General features: G+C 39.4%; 1 protein-coding gene across 3 annotated transcripts in view; it reads right to left on the bottom strand.

Moving 5' to 3' along the window:
* The window catches only part of GOSR1 (golgi SNAP receptor complex member 1), a 34,440-nt gene extending 14,785 nt beyond the window's left edge, over positions 1-19,655 (bottom strand). For 2 of the 3 annotated variants that reach the window (XM_075771208.1, XM_075771211.1), the window contains exons 1-6: positions 19,543-19,655; positions 18,951-19,065; positions 17,135-17,222; positions 16,810-16,917; positions 15,541-15,632; positions 15,100-15,174 (exon numbers count right to left, since the gene is read on the bottom strand). In XM_075771208.1, the coding sequence (XP_075627323.1) occupies positions 15,100-15,174; positions 15,541-15,632; positions 16,810-16,917; positions 17,135-17,222; positions 18,951-19,065; positions 19,543-19,573 (509 nt within the window). In that variant the 5' untranslated portion in view covers positions 19,574-19,655. The remainder of the gene's footprint in view (positions 1-15,099; positions 15,175-15,540; positions 15,633-16,809; positions 16,918-17,134; positions 17,223-18,950; positions 19,066-19,542) is intronic. The other variant, XM_075771210.1, reaches the window with a different exon arrangement.
* Positions 19,656-19,696: the final 41 nt, after the last annotated feature.

Here is a 19,696-nt window from a genome sequence, read left to right on the forward strand (position 1 = left end):
ACTGCTTCAGAGCTAGTTCACCAAACTCTTTTATGGTGGTGAACTCAGCAAGTTCTTTCTACAATAATACCAGTTGGATGAGAATTAAGCGATGCTTATGGGAAATGGAATACATGCCATCTGTAAGAGAGAGACCTTGGTAACATGTGCCCCTTCCCCCTCGCTGGCACATATTAATCGAGTTTCTATGTAGCATCGCTGGGAAAAGGACAGCCTGAAATACAGCACCACAGAGAGAACATTTCATTTAAAAATGGATGTGCAAGATTAAGATGACAAACAAGATCCTCAGAAGACTGGAGCAATTTCTCTTTTCCTGTACTCAATTTCTTATAGACAGGTTTTTAATCACTGTTTTACAGCCCATTATGAAATCCCAGAAAAATGTATCTCATTACAGCAATCAGCATCTTAAATGTAATACTGACATGGAATAGGTGACTGCATCCCTGCTTTCCATACTACAGAAACAACGACGCATCCCTACAATTGCTCCATTTACCCCACAGATTTACAAAAACTCTTGTAAAATAACCAAAAAAATGGGAGTTTGCAGTTTAAGAAGGAAATCAATCTGATAGAAGTTTCACGTTGTAGTGGATATTGCTTCCAGTATTAAAGCAGAACTTACTGCTGCCAAGCCAAAAGGATTAAAAGACACTGCAAGGCACGACTGCCTTCATCTTCCATCCTCCTTGTTCAAGTGTTTTGCCACCCCAGGAAGGGATGGTATCAACAGCCTCCGGCGCAGCACAGTTCTGCCTCTGACTCAGCCAGAGCTGCCCAATTTGGAACTTTTCTTCTACCCACAGAAATTCTGGAGATCCCCCCACACCTCCAGCTGGAGGCACGGTGAAGGAGCACGTTGTGCAGCGTGCGTGTGTAAACTGCTCGGGGGGGGGGGGGGGATGCTAACAGAATGTCCTTATTTGTCTGTGAAGAGGAGTGAAAACATGAAGGTTGCTATTTCAGTCTAGTCCATGGCTTGAAATATGGAGACAGCACACAGAGCACTAAAAATATTTTGCCTGATTTTAAGTTGAGAGGGACTCAACTGGGGCAGCAAACACCGAAAACACTGGAACACTTCTTTCTGCTCCCAAAACAAAGCCACACTCCAAAGATTCGCATCAGTTGCAAGTACATCAGTTTAATCAAATAAACCCATTTTCATTCACTGGGTGGTATTTATTACCACTGGCACAGAGAAGTAAAACACCGTAGTTATGTACACAAAATGATGTAAGCAGTCTCAAGTCTCACAGCGTCGGATAACGTCCCCGAGGCAAGCAGAAAAGTGATGCATTAAAGATTTCTGTAATTGCTGATTCTCAAAGATATAAAATTCAACTGAGAATGTGCCTTTCATACACAGATAGTCTAACAAGCAAGTGTATTACGTGGGCAGTACATAATAAGAATAAACTGCAAAAACATCAGAAAACAGTCTGAAAAGCAAGAATGGTGCACAAGAATGCACCATTTTTAAAAAGGTTTGATATTTTATTTTATCTTTTTTTAAATTTAACAACAAAAAAGGTATGAGGAGCCTAGCTGGAAATAAGTTACACTTATAAAAATTCTGTAGAACAAAACATTGCTAGAACAGTCCCATTGGGAAAAAAACCCCCAACCCTACCATGGAAAAATCATCAGTATTATCAGCTCTTTGTCCATTCAACTGGTGAAATTATAGTATTTCATGTTGATGAACTGAAGACAACAGCAAAGTTGAACACATTTAGAGACCTTAAGTGAACTAGGATGTTCTCCAAGATTTTCAGAGCACAAAAATTAGGCTTGCCTGTTTGCAGCAGAGACACTAACTGCTTTTTATGTTACAGAAAGCTGTAGTTAGGCAGTTTTATTACTTAATCAGAGATGTAAACAAAAAAAGTATTTAAAAGATTCAGATTCAATTATATTATACTGCACTGTTTTTTATATATGTATGTATACACACATATAAAAATAAACCCTGGAAACATAGCTACCTTTAAAATGATGACAGGCAGAAGCTAATAAAAACCTATAAACCCAGTAACAAATAGTTCTCAATACCAACGCACACAGACATTAGATGCAAATGCCAACACAAAGCATCTGAAGTCACAAGATCAACATCTCTCAATTTATGGGGAGGTCATCCCAACTATTTAAAATGATGAGATGCTATGAATTTTCTTCAGAATGACTGATGTGTAGGTAAGGGCAGACTGAACTAACTCTTATAGCCTTAAATAAATAGGTGGGAAGCATACAGATTTACTAAACGCAAGTTCCAGTATGTCCTTCCCATCCCAGGGAACATCATCTTTCAATGGCACTCAGAGGACTTCCAAAAACATCTCTACTTGCAAGCCTCCACCAGGTGAACAAACCCCAGCAGAAAATGGCAATGACATTCACTGAAACTTTGGTAAAGGCAGCGTGAGCAGGAACATTTTATGGTAAAAATCTGCACAGCAGAATCCCTCAGAGTTCTGTTAAGTTTAGTACCTCCTGCAAAAGCTGACTTTAAGCAGATGCTAGAGGCTTTTCTAAGGGCAGTAACATGCACTCATACAGCATCTCTTAAAGTCTTTCAAAGTTCTTGGCAAATGTAGATTGCAATGTTCACTTACAGTGATACCCCAAACAGAAGCAAGCAGTTGTTTCACCATTTTACAGTTCGTAACGACAGAAAATAAACCAGATTTAAGGAAGACCAGGAACACAAAGTACAACATAGCTTAGAGAACCAAGGGAAGTTTGCAGATCTCTGACTATTAACAACCTGTTTTACACAAATAGAAGTTGTTCTGCAATTATGAATAATGCTCATTTCAACTGTTTGGCACAATAAAAAATAACAACATTGAAAGAGGTAATTTTGCTTAACATACACATGCAAAACACTACAAAAAGAGACTCTTAAAAAAAAAATCTCTTTACTTTCTTCTACTTTCCAAGCAAAGACAACAAATCCAGTGGACATTACCTTATGAACATCCAAGCAAGCAAACAATGGTTCTGGGCAATATTAATCTTATTTGCCATCTGTTTCAAGAAGCTATGCATTTTCACCTGTCGAGACAGATGGCACTTTGACAAAGCCATTTAAAAATACAGTACGAAAGAAATACTGAAAGGTGCTGAGGCAATCACCTACTGTAATAAATGGCACAAATCCAACAGCAGCAGTCATGCATATGAAATAATCAGGCCTCAGTGCAACTGCTGTCTTCAGAAAAGATTGTGCAGTTTGTCATTTAAATATGCAGACAGGTAAATTAATCCAAAGGAAGAATTAAGTGAAATATGCCTCTAGGATAGAAAAGAAACCTGCCCATCACACCAAGATTTTACAACTAAAGAAAGTGGTTTATGTTCTTTGGGTTTTTTTAAAGCAAATCTCTATGCCAGTAGTTAAAATTCAGTAATATAGATGATTACTTGGCAAGGACTGGGCTTCTTCCATATCCATAGATTTTACTGCTGACTTACTAGCTAGATACCCAATACAAGCACTTGCCAGAGAAACAAGATCCAGCAGTAAGACTCATCTGCACACAACTCATTTCACAATGCACTTTAAACTCTTCAGATAAAATTAAGGGCAATATTATCACAAAGAAAAATTTAAAAGTAATAGGGAAAACCCCTGTAGAATAAACTAATATATCACTTGATAACTATTTTCTTACTTTCATAAAGAATAATTACAGAAATAACAATTTTACTTTGTTCCTTCTCTAACTACAGGATTAATCACTAGTCTCAGCTCTCCAACTGCACTAAATCTTTTGTATTTTCACAGTCCTAGATCACCAGGTGACATGGAGCTTCCAGGAATGCAAATATTGCAAAACATACTTGATATTCTAATACAAATATATAGATTATGATGAAGCAAATCAGACTTCTCCAGTTATTTCCATCACAATAATAATTTCTAACTCACAAGTGAAAGAAACACCGTGCGTGTACACCCTCCCAGCTCCAACTCATTTTTTCTACTTGCCATCAATGCACCTTATAATCTAAAAAAATCAGAAGATCATTAAGCTCTTTAAAAGCTTAACTAGAAGAATGTAAAGCAGAACACGTTTTTTTTCCTGTGATAACAAACAAGATATTCCAGATTTTATGAGACTCATCTCAAGCTTGCTTCAATTCACTGTCAAAGAGTGAATTGCACTGGAGCTGCTTAGCTAGTTTGGACAGTCTCCTACAGTTGCTAATGAAGGCAAAAATCAGTGTAGAAGCCAACTCATTGACCGAGACTCAACACAAGATCACGACAAGACAAACATACCTAGGATATATGACACCCAAAGAGAAAATTCATAATAGAGGATTGTGCAGACGACACAAAATTCAGTCCTCTGTTTTTATGGAAGAGCTGAAGTAGCACCTGCTATGAATGCACAGCATGCAACAACACAGGGAGGAAAAGGAACGTATTTGACTATGAAGCATACACCTTACATTTCCAGCATGAGAAGAGCTAGCTGGCCACAAATACGTGAGGTAAAATGGGCGAGTTTGGGGATGCACAGTTTCGCCACAGTAACGTTCAACTACTGATGTAAACTGCTATCTTTTGTGGGTTCCCTTTATATGGGAATTAGAGCATAAATCTAGATGCTAAGGAGATATGATGTTTTCATGCTTTCTGTTGCAGCAGGCAAAATGAAAGAAGAGCCTACAAGAATCAAATATAAAAACCAGCACAAACATGAGCATTAAGTCAAGGTATAGATTTGCTCCAAAGGAACAATATGTTAACTACATCACACCTACAAACTCTAAACACACAAGCAAGCTTATTTCTGCAGATCATTGTTCTGGGGAGTCTGACACTCAGTAATCACTTTCAGTAAGAATAAGAAGTAGTTGCAAAATTGGAAGAGAAAAAAAGCACAACATCACACTGCTTTTAATCAATGCAAGCGATTTGTTAAATTTAGAATGAAAGGCATTGGAACATAATCCATCGCTCTCGCGAGAGTTAACCAATGTTATTTAGTGTTGAATTTCTTTCCACATGGTTCACATGTATATTGTGTATGAGAAAAAAAACCATGCAAGAGGCCAAGAGGCATGCTTTTCATGGTAGGGGAGAATCTGCCAAAGGATTTCCAGGAAAATAAACTGGTGGTGGTGGTGAAACCTACTCCCTCCAACCTGCAATCCTATGACATAAAATTCACTAAAAACTGGAGTCCTAGCTACATCACTAAATAAATATCTCAACAGCTTATCAATTCCAGCAATTTGGACTTAAAATAAGCTAACATAAGTACTTTCTTTGCAGCTAACATCTGTAAACATGTCTAGACATGCACCGTAATCAATACAAAGATTAGTTGTTTTACCTCAGTTTAAAGAACAATTTAATGGATGCAAGCAAATACCAAGGGATGCTCTCCCTTTGCGGGGAGATCCCTGAACCCAGGGATCCACCTTCACAGGTCCAAAACCACCAACAGGTCGTTTCTCCTAGATTTCTGAATGGTACAGTCTGCACCTCCACTAAACTCCATGGACTTGCCTGGGAATTATCAACAGAGTGAAAGAAATGTTTCTGCAAAAAGAGGAGTTAGCCAAGAAAGCTCTTTGGCACACAGAAAGACTACTGGGGAGAGTGCCTGATGTTTGAAAGTCCCAAGAGAGTGAGCAACAGCAATACTTCTTCCTTTAAAGCTAATCTATAAGGAAAGAAGAGCCTTCTCAATAATCTGCAGTATACAGTTTAGCCAAAGAATGCAGTTAAAAACTTAAAATGAAAACAGCTCCTATTGTCTAAATGAAGTGCAGCAGCTGGTTGCCTATTAGTAAGCATAAACCCAGTGCCAGGATGGCACCACCAGCCACATAATGAGGTTTCTAGAGGCTCTCTATTCATGGTTGTGAAAGTTCCTGGATAGATTGACCCTCCATATAATTGCTCCATATTACCCATAGGAACAAAGTTAAATGAACTGAGAAGGGCAGGCCTTACTGTAAGTCATTATCAGTAACCACAACTGTCAGAACAATTCCAGTAACTTACTAATGGACTATATCGGCATTTCCTCAAATTTTACATGCTGCATGCAGAACTAGCATTCAGTGGAAGTACTGATTTCATTATTTTGTCTGGTTTAAAACATACAATTTAGATTATACCTTTAACTAAAGGAAAAAGCCCCTCAAAACTGAGCAACACAGCCTTTGTTCTCCAACACTGATCTGACAAAAAACGAGCTCTACCAAGATAACCTGTCATTACTGATTTGTTGGGCACACACAGACAAGATAGATGCACAAATTACAAGAAACACAAGCTGTTTATAAAATATACTGTAACAAAAAAGATTGTGCCACTTTCCTAGCTCAGAGGTTTTTGACTAAAGCTAGACAAAGCTAGAAAAATTGTTCTACTACTCACATACTCTTAAGTAACCAAGAAAAGGGAACACAAGGGGGAATCTCTTCCAGAAGAACCCAATCATATAAACAACTTTGTAATTAATATCTTTTTAATTTCCAGTGAAAAGCTAACACAGAAATGAAGTGAGAATTATCCCTAGGATGACAACCACATTTTAATTTAGTACAAAACTGTAAAATATACATGGATAGAAATGTATTCTGCTTCCTAACTGCATTTTCACCTGCTGTGGTTTTGAGGGTTTGTTTGGTAGATGCAAAAACCTGTAAGGTTTTCATCCAGGACTTGGCCAAAGTACCTAACGTTACAAATATCTACCTGCCTGTTTATTAAGTTTCAGAAAATGATTCTTGAGATTGCATCGTTAACTATACAATATAATTACCACCGGTGGTTCGAAATATAAAATGCACACTACATTTAAACCATCTGCAATCCAAATTCACAATGCAATTCATTAATAGGTGAAGATCTCAACATTTTTCTTCTGACCCAATTTCAGTGTGTTCTTAGACTTGTCTTTTTATCTAAGACTGAACAAGCTGCATTCTTCCAGAAGTGCAACTATACTCAATATAAACAAGTCTCTCAAGTGAAAGGAAAGCTCTCTGCATCTTTCACTTGACAACAAAACTACGGTCCTTGAAAGGTTCTAAGCGAAACTGTATTATCAGGCTAAAATAGGCATGCTTCAGTGGGGATTTGGATCTAGTTCTGCTTAGCAGCATGGACTTGATAGAAAGTATCCTCAGCAGATGGGAGTCAATGCCTTTTATCAAACCACTGGTAAAGCAACTCACTAAGGTATCTGCATAGCCCACCATTACAGCAGCCAAAAATGATGAGAACTTCATTCTGATGCATTAGTACAGAGGTTCAAATTGAATAATGTCAAGAATATCATATTACTGTGTAAATGTCAGCTTTCCAGAGGTACACTCTGCATTTGAGAAAAATGGAAATAATCACTATTTAATATATCCTACACATCAAATGAAATTCAACAGCTTGTTTTTACTGGAGATTCCAACAGCAAATAATGAGCAAGCACTTCTGGCCTTAAAGAAGGAGGAAGTACACAGCCACGCCGACAAAAAAAAAAAAAAAAAAAAAAAAAAAAAAAGACACACTGCATTAGAATGATAAGTGATTCTCAGATTGCACAAAAGAAATTCTATAAAACTCCACAATTGTTGATTGTGTTCAAAAGATGCACCTACTTTTCAGAACCAACCCATGTAAGAAGGATTTCAGTACTTGTCAAAGTCCTAATTTCAATACAGACCTTGGGGGGGGAGAAAGCTGTCCTAGTTAAGAAACAGTGTTGAAAGGAAAGCTAAAAACAAAAAAAACATACATCACTGACTTGTTTATTTCTGAAATGAGCAAGAAACTTCAGAAGCAAACACAGAGCTCTGAACTTTGAAGTGTGGTTTTATATCCCTCCCTCTCCCCAAATCAAGGGCATAGTGTTGTTTCTAAGGAAAAGACCAGACCCAAGAACCAGAGCAGAATTTTAGTCCCAACCACCTTTTTTCTGTGATATATTCTGGTAATCTTTCACACTGTGTTGTGAGGGTTGTTCTTTAGCTTCTGCAGACATATAAAAAGAGCTAGGACAGTTTCTATAGCCTCTTTCCCAGGGGTACATGGAAGCTCATGCATAAACTTTCACATTTTATACAGATGGAAAGCAAACAATGAGTTTGAGGTTCTTAATGCTTATGCCTGTGTGACTGCATTCTTTGTCACCTGGATAATTCAATTTTGTACCCGGAGTTACAAAGGCAGCCCCCAAACTAGGTTATGCACATGTGTGTGGTAGGTTCGTTGGTTCCCCCCTGCTTCTTCAAATATCATTCATTTTGGACATACTGAAGTATAACAATACCACAACATTCACCAATGTCAGGAAAATTATTGATTACAGTATTTTTTTAAAGCAATTTAACTATAAGGAAAGCATGCACATAAACCTTGCGAGGCTAATACAATCTTTGGTTTAGTGTTTTGGGGTAGGATTGGTTTTTTAAGTCCTAAATACAGCACAGGAAGATGAAAAGCACTAGTTGATTTTACTCTAATGAAGCTCAAGCTATTTTTAGAGGGAAAACCTCTTTTAAATCCTGAAGTGCTTGGCTGATTTTCACGTTCTTTTATTAAGTTATTTATAAATAATGATACCCAGGAGAGCATCTTCCTTCATTGCCTGCTAGCTTTGAACGTCCCCAAATTCTCATTAAACTACTTCAATAACTTGCTCATGCAGTCATATAATTACAGTCACATAAAAAGCAGTGAAGTTTCTTTTTTCCAGAAGACATGAACCATCTCCCTCATTGAGGAACATTTAGTATTAAAATAAGGAAATAAGAAAGTTGTGCTCAATCTGGTGTTTCAGTTAAGTATACGATATGCCCAAGTCTCGTATTCAGTCTGGGACTGTTACAAGGGAAGCTGATCCAGCCACTGATGAAGTGGCTTGTGTCATTCTGCCATGAACCTTGAAGAGACAGAGGTTCTGCCAGCAGGCTTGGAAATAACCCCCTTTCAGTCCCATGCAGAGATAAGGCTAAAGGAAGGACTCACTGATGCATAACTGCAATCAAGAAAACTCTGCAGCAATAAGAGACAGAGCAGAAAGAAAAAATAGAATTGTATTTTTGAAACAGGATTACAGTACAAGTCGTTGTGCATCTTTAAGTAAGCTTTTGCAATACCAAAAAATCCTGCTTTGTTCAAATCCCTTTCTTGAAAACCATTTTATTTGTGCTGCCGCAGAGACAGAGCATATAGCCCTACCCAAACAGGCCGTGTTATGGATATTCAGTGGTAAGTCAGTCAGTAAGGTAATTACTGTAGTCATCCTGACTGGCTAGCTGAGGCACTAGCACACACTCTTAATGTAATAGTTTCCCAAACTTCCTTATTCCAGAAACAAAGAAAACAAAGTCAAAGGTATGTAACTGCATTTGGGAAAGCAGTGACAGACTGTTGCCAGAGCTCTTGCAATTAATGGCTAGCAGAGAAACATTTCAACTCAGATTCCTCAATCTCTCCTTGCACTGTATCTTCCAGTTCAATAGACAAAGTGCTGCAGCCTTCCATTACTACTGCACAGCAAGTCTGCAGCCAAATCACACCGTATTTGGTGCTTCTTGGCAAACAGTCCAAACCAAGGCCATGGACAGCATGGGTTGGTCTTTCATAGCAGATCTGTTTTGTTTTTTCATAACTGCTATAAAGCAAATTATTCATTACCAAAGTGCTGTTTCAGTTAAAATCTGTATTAAAATTAAGAGAATGGAGCGACAAGAACACCACATTCTGCTTTGACATGAACAAAAAAATAAGTTTAATTTAGAGGCAAGTTTTGCAATTAAAAAAACCAACCAAACCCTTATTGAGCCTGACTAAAGTGGAGCTCAGCAGTTCTGAGGCTGCAGAGCAGGCAGCCAGCAGGCACCCAGGGAAGAAGCTCATCACACTCCTCCCTCCCTGCTGCTTCCCCAACCACCTTGGGAAGGAAAAAGGGAACTGGTGAATTAGCTGTTTTTCCTACAGTTTCTTTCTTTCTTTCTTTCCTTCCAAGAATATATGAAGAAGATGCAGTGGTGAACTGTGTGTCAGCTGGAACAGTAACTGCCCAGGCATCTGTGTGTCCCCTGCAACTGGGGCCGAGGGAAAGGGAGGGAGGGGATGGAAGGGGAGACGACAGCAGTTCTTTGGTTTTAATCCAATACTGAAGGTCCGCTGAAATTCACAGGAAACTGAACAGCAACAGCACAGTGAATGGGAATCAGGGTATGCAGAGCACAAAACAGGGATAACAAAGAAAAGGGAATTAAATTAAGGTAGGAAAAACTGGTAGCTTTTCCCAACAGATCAACACACATATAATCAAAAATCCTGTAAGGTGTCTCAACATCTCATCAAGCTGACTTCTCCATGCAAATCGGTACTGAAGTGAAAATCTGTAAGCAACATCAATACTTAGAGGAAAACCGGTCAACAAGTCACTCCCTTTATTAAGATCTGGACTGTATTAGGAACAAAGTTTGAAAGCAGTTTCCCGGTGATTATTCTCTACTGAATGTGGCCATTTCTGCCCAAACAACAACAGGAAATTTGAAATAGTTCTGCTGAAAAATGAAATGCAATAACAACAGTAATAAAAATATTTTGTACTCCAGAGTACTTCACATATATGAAGTACTGCACGAACATTAATTTATCCTAATCATCTCCACGAATCAGGTATGTATTATTAATAGCACCATTACGCAACTGCTGCAGATTCCTGTTATTTCTTTTGCTCACTTCTCTTATTCCTCTTTTCCCTTTCACATGCAGAACACATCCCTCTGATTTGTTTGCGCTCCTCCTTTTCTCCTTCAAAGTTTCTCACCCACCTACTCTGGCACCCCTACCCTTTCTGTTCCCAGTTTAAGACACGCAGAGGTTTTTCATGTCCTTAGCTAGCTGGAACACTTCTCATCTACCTGCATCACTTACACCTGAAACTCTAAGTTGAAAAATGTTTTACTGGACAGACTGATAGCCTGCATAGCAGTGCTCACCAGAAACACACAGTCATCTGACGATGATTAAAAACACAGCTCATGATATCTGCACCAGCACTGGCACCTGTTTCACCACCAGCCGTTTCTTTTGGAAAAGGACAGATGCCTAATTTTCGAGCACTGGAGCTGAGTAATAACGCAATAGTCATACAGCGGCCCTACAATGACAGAACAACGCTAGTACAGCAAATGCTGGCGACCATGAAGCAGTCTAGTTTTCATCCAGATTTTCAAGGAATTCATCATAGGTAACAAAATCTGTAATTTCTATCTAAATCTTGGAAGACTTCCATCAATTTTTACACAAGTTCATCAGTATCACCTGGAATGACATCATTCACATACAATGCAAGTACTAACACAAGGGAAATTCTCACTCGCATACACACGCAATATTGCAAATTTAATCAAACACATTAGTCCCTTCTTTGCTGACTTAGGCTGTAACACATCAATAACTGCAGAAATTCTCAGGGCAAACACTAAGTTGACAGGACTCTTTCCTCTGAGGCAGCACTTTTCAGAGCAGTTTTTAAAATGCTAAGCTAGAACTATTCATCAAAATTGTTTTCTTTAGATGGAAAACAGTATTACAAGAAAAAGGATGACTTGTTTACCTCCCCGGCCAAAAGCATACAAACAGAAAAGATGAGACAAACACCTTTACTGAATGGCACAGACTCGAGAAAACAAGCATTGAAAAACTAACTGCAAACATGACTGTGCTAGATTTGGTATTTCCTTGAGCATCTGGCATCCCAAAGATCTGAGATATTAGGTAAAAATATCAACAGGGCATCGATATTCGACAAGACCTATCTTCCAGCCTCATTTTAATTAACAGGTGTTAAAATTTTTATTAAAAAATTTAGACATTATTGTTTTTCTTTCCAGAGGTAGGTAAAACTATCCTGGAATTATCTGTACAGAAATTAAGTAGGAAACCGAGTAACTTGGAAACTTTATGCCTACTATCCATACTCAATAAATTTCGAGACAAACCTCCTTTCCCAATAAAACTCAGAATCAGCTGCTTTATAAAATGAATTGAACTAGCAGTGATGCTTTCAGTCGAAGAGAGAACACCACAACATGCTTTCTCTAACCCTCCCAGAACTGGGGTGCGGCAGCGCAGAGCCCCACACGCCCCCAGCCCGAGGCCTGCCCCGGCAACACCGTGATCCTAACGTGAAAGTGCACCACGCGCTCGTGCCAGCAGCACTGACACAGCAGCCAGCCCCACCCAGGGAAAGGGAATTCAAACGGGCGCACGATCCTCATGACTTAATGGATAGCAGGTTTGTGTATTCCAGGCATAGCAAGGGTTTGCACAGCACTTCAGCTGTTGTAATTCCCTTGGTGCTTAATATACATTGGATCCTTTTATTCATCAAAATATTGTACTCGCAGATTTTTTTATTTCCCCTCCTTTTGTACGATTACCTACATATGCAAGACAGTCAGATTCTCCTTCACTCTTCCAGAAGGGATGATGTTCAAAATGTGACAGAAAAATAAAAAGGCAAATTTAGGCAAAAAGCAGAGGTCTCTCCAAAGTCCCTCCCAGAGAAGAGCTTTCTGGCTCTCCTCCTCTTACTCCCAAGTGAGATACCACCACAAACAATACCGCCCAGGGCTGCCAGCATGCTTTTTAAAGAGCATTCACGGAAAACGCTGCCAAGAGTAAAACTCAAGTTTCCGCTTACCCTGTCTCACATGGTAGTGCATAAAGAAAAAGGCTGACAGACGAGTCTGGTACTCTGCAGTGGGGTAACAGCTCATACATTCTCCCTTATCAGATCATGGAATAAATATGTAATAGGTTAAAGTACTTAATATCATAAATCAAGCAGGGTCAAGACCAAGTGAATGCCTCAATATTCGATACAAATATATCATGCCTGTAGCATTATTTCATTACTTTGCAGCTAAAATAATACACTTGCAAAATGTATGTTCCTGTCTCCATTTTTCAAGCTCTTTTCATAGGTTTCACAACTTCACTAAAAATACATTTGAATTTTTACTGCTGTGTCTTTGTGACAATGCATATATATACGTCATGTAGTTCTATCCATTAGCGTAGCACCATCATTTACTGCACTGCAAATATTTAGCAGCAAGACTCACACAAAGCTTGTCAGCTTATCCTAAGAGCGTGTTTGGTGTAATCTGCCAGCTCCTGGTGAATTCTTGGGACCTTTTGCTAGCTTTTACAGCTTTCTGGCATTAATAGCTCATTAACTGCTTTCTCTGAAGACAAATATGTTGAAACTCTTTAATAATTTCCTCTGCCAGTATCTATTTCTGAGCTTACTGATTCTCAATTCAAAAGTTTTGAACATCTTGCAAGCTTTGATTTCTCACCAAGGTTGTCTTCTGCTTCTACACCAGATTTCTTCATACACCTTACAGTTATCTCCACCTTGCAGTAGTATTCCTGATTAGTTTTGGCCCTGTTTTCCTAAAGATCCCCAAATCACGCTTATTTCTTGTTTTCTTTTTCTCAATGTTGTGGTTTTGGCTTTTTTTAAGTCTTGACATTTCCAAATAATCACCTAGAAGATGGTTTAACTGTTTCTGAAACTGCCTTATTCAATTCTATTTTTCATGCATTTTTATCCTAAAAACATACCGGAGAGTTTAGCATGTTTAAAGAGATCAAAGTAACCGATGCCTCAATGAACGCCAGGCCTAAATTCTGAAGACATCTGTCAGATAACATTTACAAAATGTCTTAAGTTTTCCTCTCTTCATTGTTTCAAACTTTTCAAAATACTGCACTCAGAGGAATGTCAGATTCTTAGAAGTATATTTTACAACTCTAGAAATATTTTATCTGTAGCTTTCTTTAACAAAATGACAAATGTATGAAAGTATTTACTACTCCTCCAATAAAAAAAAGGCAAACCAAAAAAGCCCAAAGAACATCTTGAAAGAATATTAACTGGCATTGATTCTTTAAAGTACAACATTCACCCCCACAATATTAAGACTGGGTCGTTTTTTCCCCAGAACCTTTACACTTCCTGATCATGCGTGTCTAATAATAAATTTAACCTAACAAAAGACATAATTCAAGCTTTAAATAAATTAATTTCTAAGTTTTAAAGATATTAAAGAAAATTGAGGATAACATGGTGGTAAGGCACGATCGAAAAATTTGGTTTTAATGTCCTGTGAAAGATTTTTGTGCAGTTCTGGCTAGAAGTTTAAGTTATTTTTAAGAAAGCACACTTGAGAAAGCCACAGGTAATTTTTTATTTATTTATTTTTTAAAATGAAAGCCTGCCCTCTTGTGTAAGATTGAAGTTTAGCATGACTACAGCCAAGAACACAGAGGGATAAAGACCAGTTCTACTCCTTGACTGTCTAGAAAACATACACCTTCCAGAGCTCTTCTATCGGAGCGTGCTGCTTTTGCTGAATGGGGAACACACAAAGCAACTACTCATAATGTAATGCCCTCTCTGCAACAAGAATATAAAGAAAGTGTTTTCTATTTTTGCTTGTTATCTTGGCCAATAAACTACAGTCAATTTGCAAATATTTGAGTGCACAGGTAATTTTGGAAATAGCCTCTACCATCACCTTTTGTACACATTCAGAAGAGACAAAAGGAAAAAAAAAGTTCTTCTCTGCCTAACACTGACAAATAAAGGAGAAGAAAAGGAAGAACAGCTACATCATTGTGACTTCCTGTTTTGTTTTTTAAACCTTATTCCAGTTAGGATACTATAAAGGAACCTACCTCCTTAAGAGAAAGAGAAGAGGCCAAGCATGAAGTCTAAGCCACAAGTGACTTGTGAAAGCCCACTGAAGACAATATATAAATGTCACTTAGCACTGCTAAAGTCGAAATCACTGAAAACTAGCACAACTACTACCTACTACGTGCATTTCAGTCAGCATGAGCAATAAATGTTTATCCAGCTGCATAAGTAGCAGCACTGTCATAGAATACATAATGCAGTGCATTCATCATGGACAATATCTACAAAAGGACAAAGTTTTCACCCATACTTGAAATTAAGAATACTTTATCCCCCCGAGAAGTTAGACCTCTCCAACAGAAGTAAAAAAACAAGTAACACCTACTTTCGAAGGTGTTCGTGTTCCTTCAGGAATAGTTCTGTTCTTCTGTTATTCACTCCAGACCCACTTTTATATGATCTAAAATAAAAAAAAAAAAGAATTGAAAATCATTTTTTCCAGAGACTTTTCATTAGACTGTATTAAGTGATTTACATACCTATCATGCTTTGTTACTCTGAAGTGACCAAACAGAAAAGTTCCAGACATTTTTAGTGTGATTTGGCATAGCTTAATAGTTTTACTTTAAAAACATGAATTCCTTTTCAGTTAAAAAAATGCAAACCAAAACATAATCTTATCATGACCTTAATAAAAGTTGTCCATTCCAGTAACTTTTTTTGCTTTGTTCAGAGCACAGATGAATAAGCTATGACAAGTATTCTCCTACAGGAGGGTTGCTTTCTTCAGAACCGTGCCATTGCTATAATGCACAATACGACTTACTCGATATCTTTTCGTACTGATCCCAACAGATTTTCCCTTTCTCGTATCGCCAAGAAGTTTGCTTTGGTTTTGTGGAATTCGTGCGTATAATCCTGTAATGAAACAATTAGTCCAAAATGAAGATCGTGAGATCACTTCAACAGAACAATATACTCAAGTAAGATCCAAACATCTTTGTATTAGAGAACAGTTAACACTTTAAAAGTGCAAGACCAACTTATTAAATTAACATCTAAACTGCCTAGAAGTTAATGTGAAGTATTTTTAAAACTCACTGCTCTTGCAGGATTTGCTAACTTTTGAGAGCTACAGTTAAGGTCATAGGGGGAAATCCACTGCAATTTCTTGTCTCAGTTTCATGTATCTTCATCCTTCTGATGAATTATCATTTTGTGTTGGAATTTCCTATTACTGGTTGAATCAGAAGCCCTAGTAAATCCTACTTATTTGGTGTGGTGAAGACATTATTGGGTTTATTTTGTTAAGTTAGGCCAGATTAAAAAAAAAAAAAAAAAAAAAGAGTATTTTCTGAACAGTGAAGACAACTTTTTTTTTTTTAAAATGTTCAAGTTGCAATTTTACATTTGAAATTGTTTCAGGCAGCTAATACTTCTTGAAAACCAATTTAACTGGTAACTGATGTCCACCAAAACCACTGTAACATTTGGCAGAATTTTTCATATAAATGTTATGGCTTTTACAAAACGCTATGCTTTTTATATTGTGTATTGCACAGGTACAAAACAGAAATCAAACTGACCAGCCAATAAATAATAAAACATGCATTGTTAACATTACTATGCCATGAAAACATCACCAGTTTGAAAGACAGTTGATTTATAATGCTAATTAGTAGCTTTAGCCATCATATTTCCTTCAACTCCCTTTAGCAGTTTAGATGGTTTTGCGATCATATTTTCTTATCTTAAATTGATTTGCCCTCTCATATTGCTATGCGAGAGACTACACAGACAAGATAATTCATTGCAGTAGCCTTCCCCTTTTGCTATATAAAAGACACCTTTATAAGATGGCACACTTTACTGTTCTTTCTTAGCTAGGAGCTAGTCACCAATATAACATAAAAATTGCTATGTGTTCAACTCAGAGTTCACCAGTTGGGGTGCCTGGAGAGAAGAAAAGTGAGATGGGATCGGTGGCATTTAAGTCTTATGGTAAGACATTCAAGCCTGCTGTGACATCAGCACTGCTAACAATTATTCCAAATAAACAAACAAAATAAAAGCAAGAAGGACATGCATTTGTTACCTGCAATATGTCTCTATGACGCTGTAACGTATGCATCAGTGCAGCATTCAGGGACGGGACTCCTGCGCTATTTGTGTATTCTGCCATTTTGTCATTTATTCCAGTAAGCTAGAAGAAGAAAAAAACCAAAACCAAAAGCATGAAATGGCTTACTCTGGTAAGAAAGTTACAATGACTAAGTTGAAGGAGCTAGCTCCAATAACAGATGCATCCCTTCAGAAACACTCGTCCAACACCCACACTAGGACTTCCTAACATTCATAACGGAAACCTGTACTGCAGTATTTCCTAGATGCTGAAGTAAACCCACAGTAACTTGAGTTACCTTTCCCAGAAGTTGTTCAATCTCCACAGCCATGGTCTCAAACATTCTGTCCTGGCTTGATCCATTTAAGAGGGGAGTTGTGTCAGAGCTGAGGAAAAAGAGGAGGAGCAGTTACTGACAAGTACATCACCTTTTCATGAATGCAAGAAATAAGGAAACACCAGTGTTAGGTGTTGGCAAGCTCTACCACCCAGGTTTCCTAGAGCCATGAACTAAGCTCAGAAAAATTACATTTTCTTATCATACATGCCTTTAACTCTTATCTGAACCAATGACACAGTTATCACCTGAGGAAAATATAGCCTCTCCTTGGAAGGTACGCCTGACACCAAACACTTGTCTATGACCAGCACACATCTAGCACCAATGCCCTTCTCTCCCCAAATTTTAAGCTTGATTTATTTATTTATTTATTGGCAGGAGGAAGCACTGCATTATTAGCATGTTACACCACCTACATAATTACATCTTAATAACACAGCACTAGGACAACCCACTGACCTATTAAGCATTCAGTGTTCTACAGGGCAATACAAACCACACAATTTATCACAATTAGCGTTTCATACAGTACACCTTCCCTATGCTTTTTAAGATAAGCTAAAACCACAACGAGAAGCCATATCTACACAACAGAATAGAAGCACAAAACAGGGTATGCCAACCCGCAGAAGTATGACAACTAATACCTTTCAGAGACTACTCCACTTTGGTAAGCTACCATAACTAGAGTAAGAGAATTAAGTTTTGCATAGGATAGCAAGAATAACTAAAACAATTAGACTACATGGCAAGTAACAACACAGAGCTAAAAACAAGAGAGGGGCTAGGACTCTGATTCAAGACTAACAAGATCATTCTTGAGGCACTCTCAGGCTACCAGAATCAGAAATTCATGGAAAGGTTCAAAATTGATTCAATAATCAAATTAAATAAATAGATAAAAATATCAACACACATACACACAGCAGTCACACTCACAACTGATACACAGTGTTGTGACCCCCAGTTAATAAGCAAAGAATGGCAATTTTTAAAGGTTGCGCCCAGGGACAGAGAATTTGATTATTAGTGCTGTGGAACTGCAGGAAAGACCTCAACTCTGGCCCATAAGCTAGAAAGACTTGAAAAGTTTTATCATATTCATTCTTCAGTTAAACATGAATCTGCCTAAAGCAAGCAGAAACTATTCACATATATGTACACATGTATGTATGTATCTGGTTCATACATGTATATAAACATACATATAGCTCTTGCTATTACTCCTCATCTTAAGAGAAAGCCAGAAAGAAACAGCTATTCCTCCTGAAGGGAGGGCTGGTCCCCTGCACAACCTTGGACCGTGACAGCTGCTCAGTGCTCCAGTTCCCTTATCATTAGAACAGGGATTACAAATACCACACCAGCCCACCTGGGAGGTGCAAGGCTAAATTCCCTTAACACCGAAGTCCCTGAAACTCCCCTGCTAGTTTAATACAAGAAAAACTGGAAAATAAGCCCATGTAGTGTGCATTAAAAAGCCCTATAATCAGCTCACGCACTAACCCCCCAGTTATAAACTGAAGTTTAAATTCAGCTTCCCTTAGCGACACATACACTCTCACAACGCACCACCGCAGCCCACACACCTTTCTGACTCACACGCCAATATCGTTCAATGTTGCATCAAGACCAACACCCATCAAGAAGTGCTGAAATGACCTTCTTAAGAAGCCAAGCATAAAAGCCACAGGTGGGACTAGCATTAAGCAAATTATAAAAATGAACCAAGTATCACAAGCAGCATTTAAAACATAAAGAAACGGGCTAGTACCTATACCTGTCGCGCCTTCCGTCTCGGGTGCTGCTGTAGCTGGTGCAGAGTTTGCTGAAGGAGACCAGCTTCAGGTCCAGCTCGTTCTCCAGCTGCCTCGCCTGCTTCCTGAGATCTGCACGGGAGATCACAAACCCGCACGGTGACCCCACGCTTTCGGGGGCCGCGTTTACACGGGGTGCTTTCAAGCGGAGCTGGCGCAGACCGCTCGGAGCCCCAGAGAGGGGAACCCCACAGAGAAGGGGGGGGCCCTCACAGAAGGGGAAACACCCCATGCTGAAAGGGGGGGAGGCACTGTTGAACACCCGCAGGCCCTGTTCCCCCACGACCGGGAGGGTCCGGCACGGGGTGCCGACCCCCTCACCGCTGGCCCCGAGACCTCCCCGCCGCGGGGCTCAGCCGGGCACCGACGGCCTCACGGCTGAGGGGCCGATGGGGCCACCGCAGCCTCGGGGCGCGGACGGCGCCAGCCCCCCAGAGACAGGCAGAGGAGACCCGGCGGCGGTTCCGCCGTGACCGGGCCGTGCCGTGCCCCGGGAGAGCCCCGCGGCGCGCAGCCGCCCCGTCCCCGCCGCCCTCAGGCCCCACTCGCCTTCCCAGTAGTTGCTGCTCCCCGCCGCCATCTTTGTTGTCCAACGTCAGCCACGGCCCGGCGAGCCCGCGTCGCCGAGAAGGGCGGACCAGAGCGTCTTCCGAGAAGCGCGGCGCCCGACGGGACGGGCGGACCTCCCGCTGCAGCGCCCCTT

Source organism: Balearica regulorum, chromosome 19, assembly GCF_011004875.1.
Source record: "Balearica regulorum gibbericeps isolate bBalReg1 chromosome 19, bBalReg1.pri, whole genome shotgun sequence".
Taxonomy (NCBI): Eukaryota; Metazoa; Chordata; class Aves; order Gruiformes; family Gruidae; genus Balearica; species Balearica regulorum.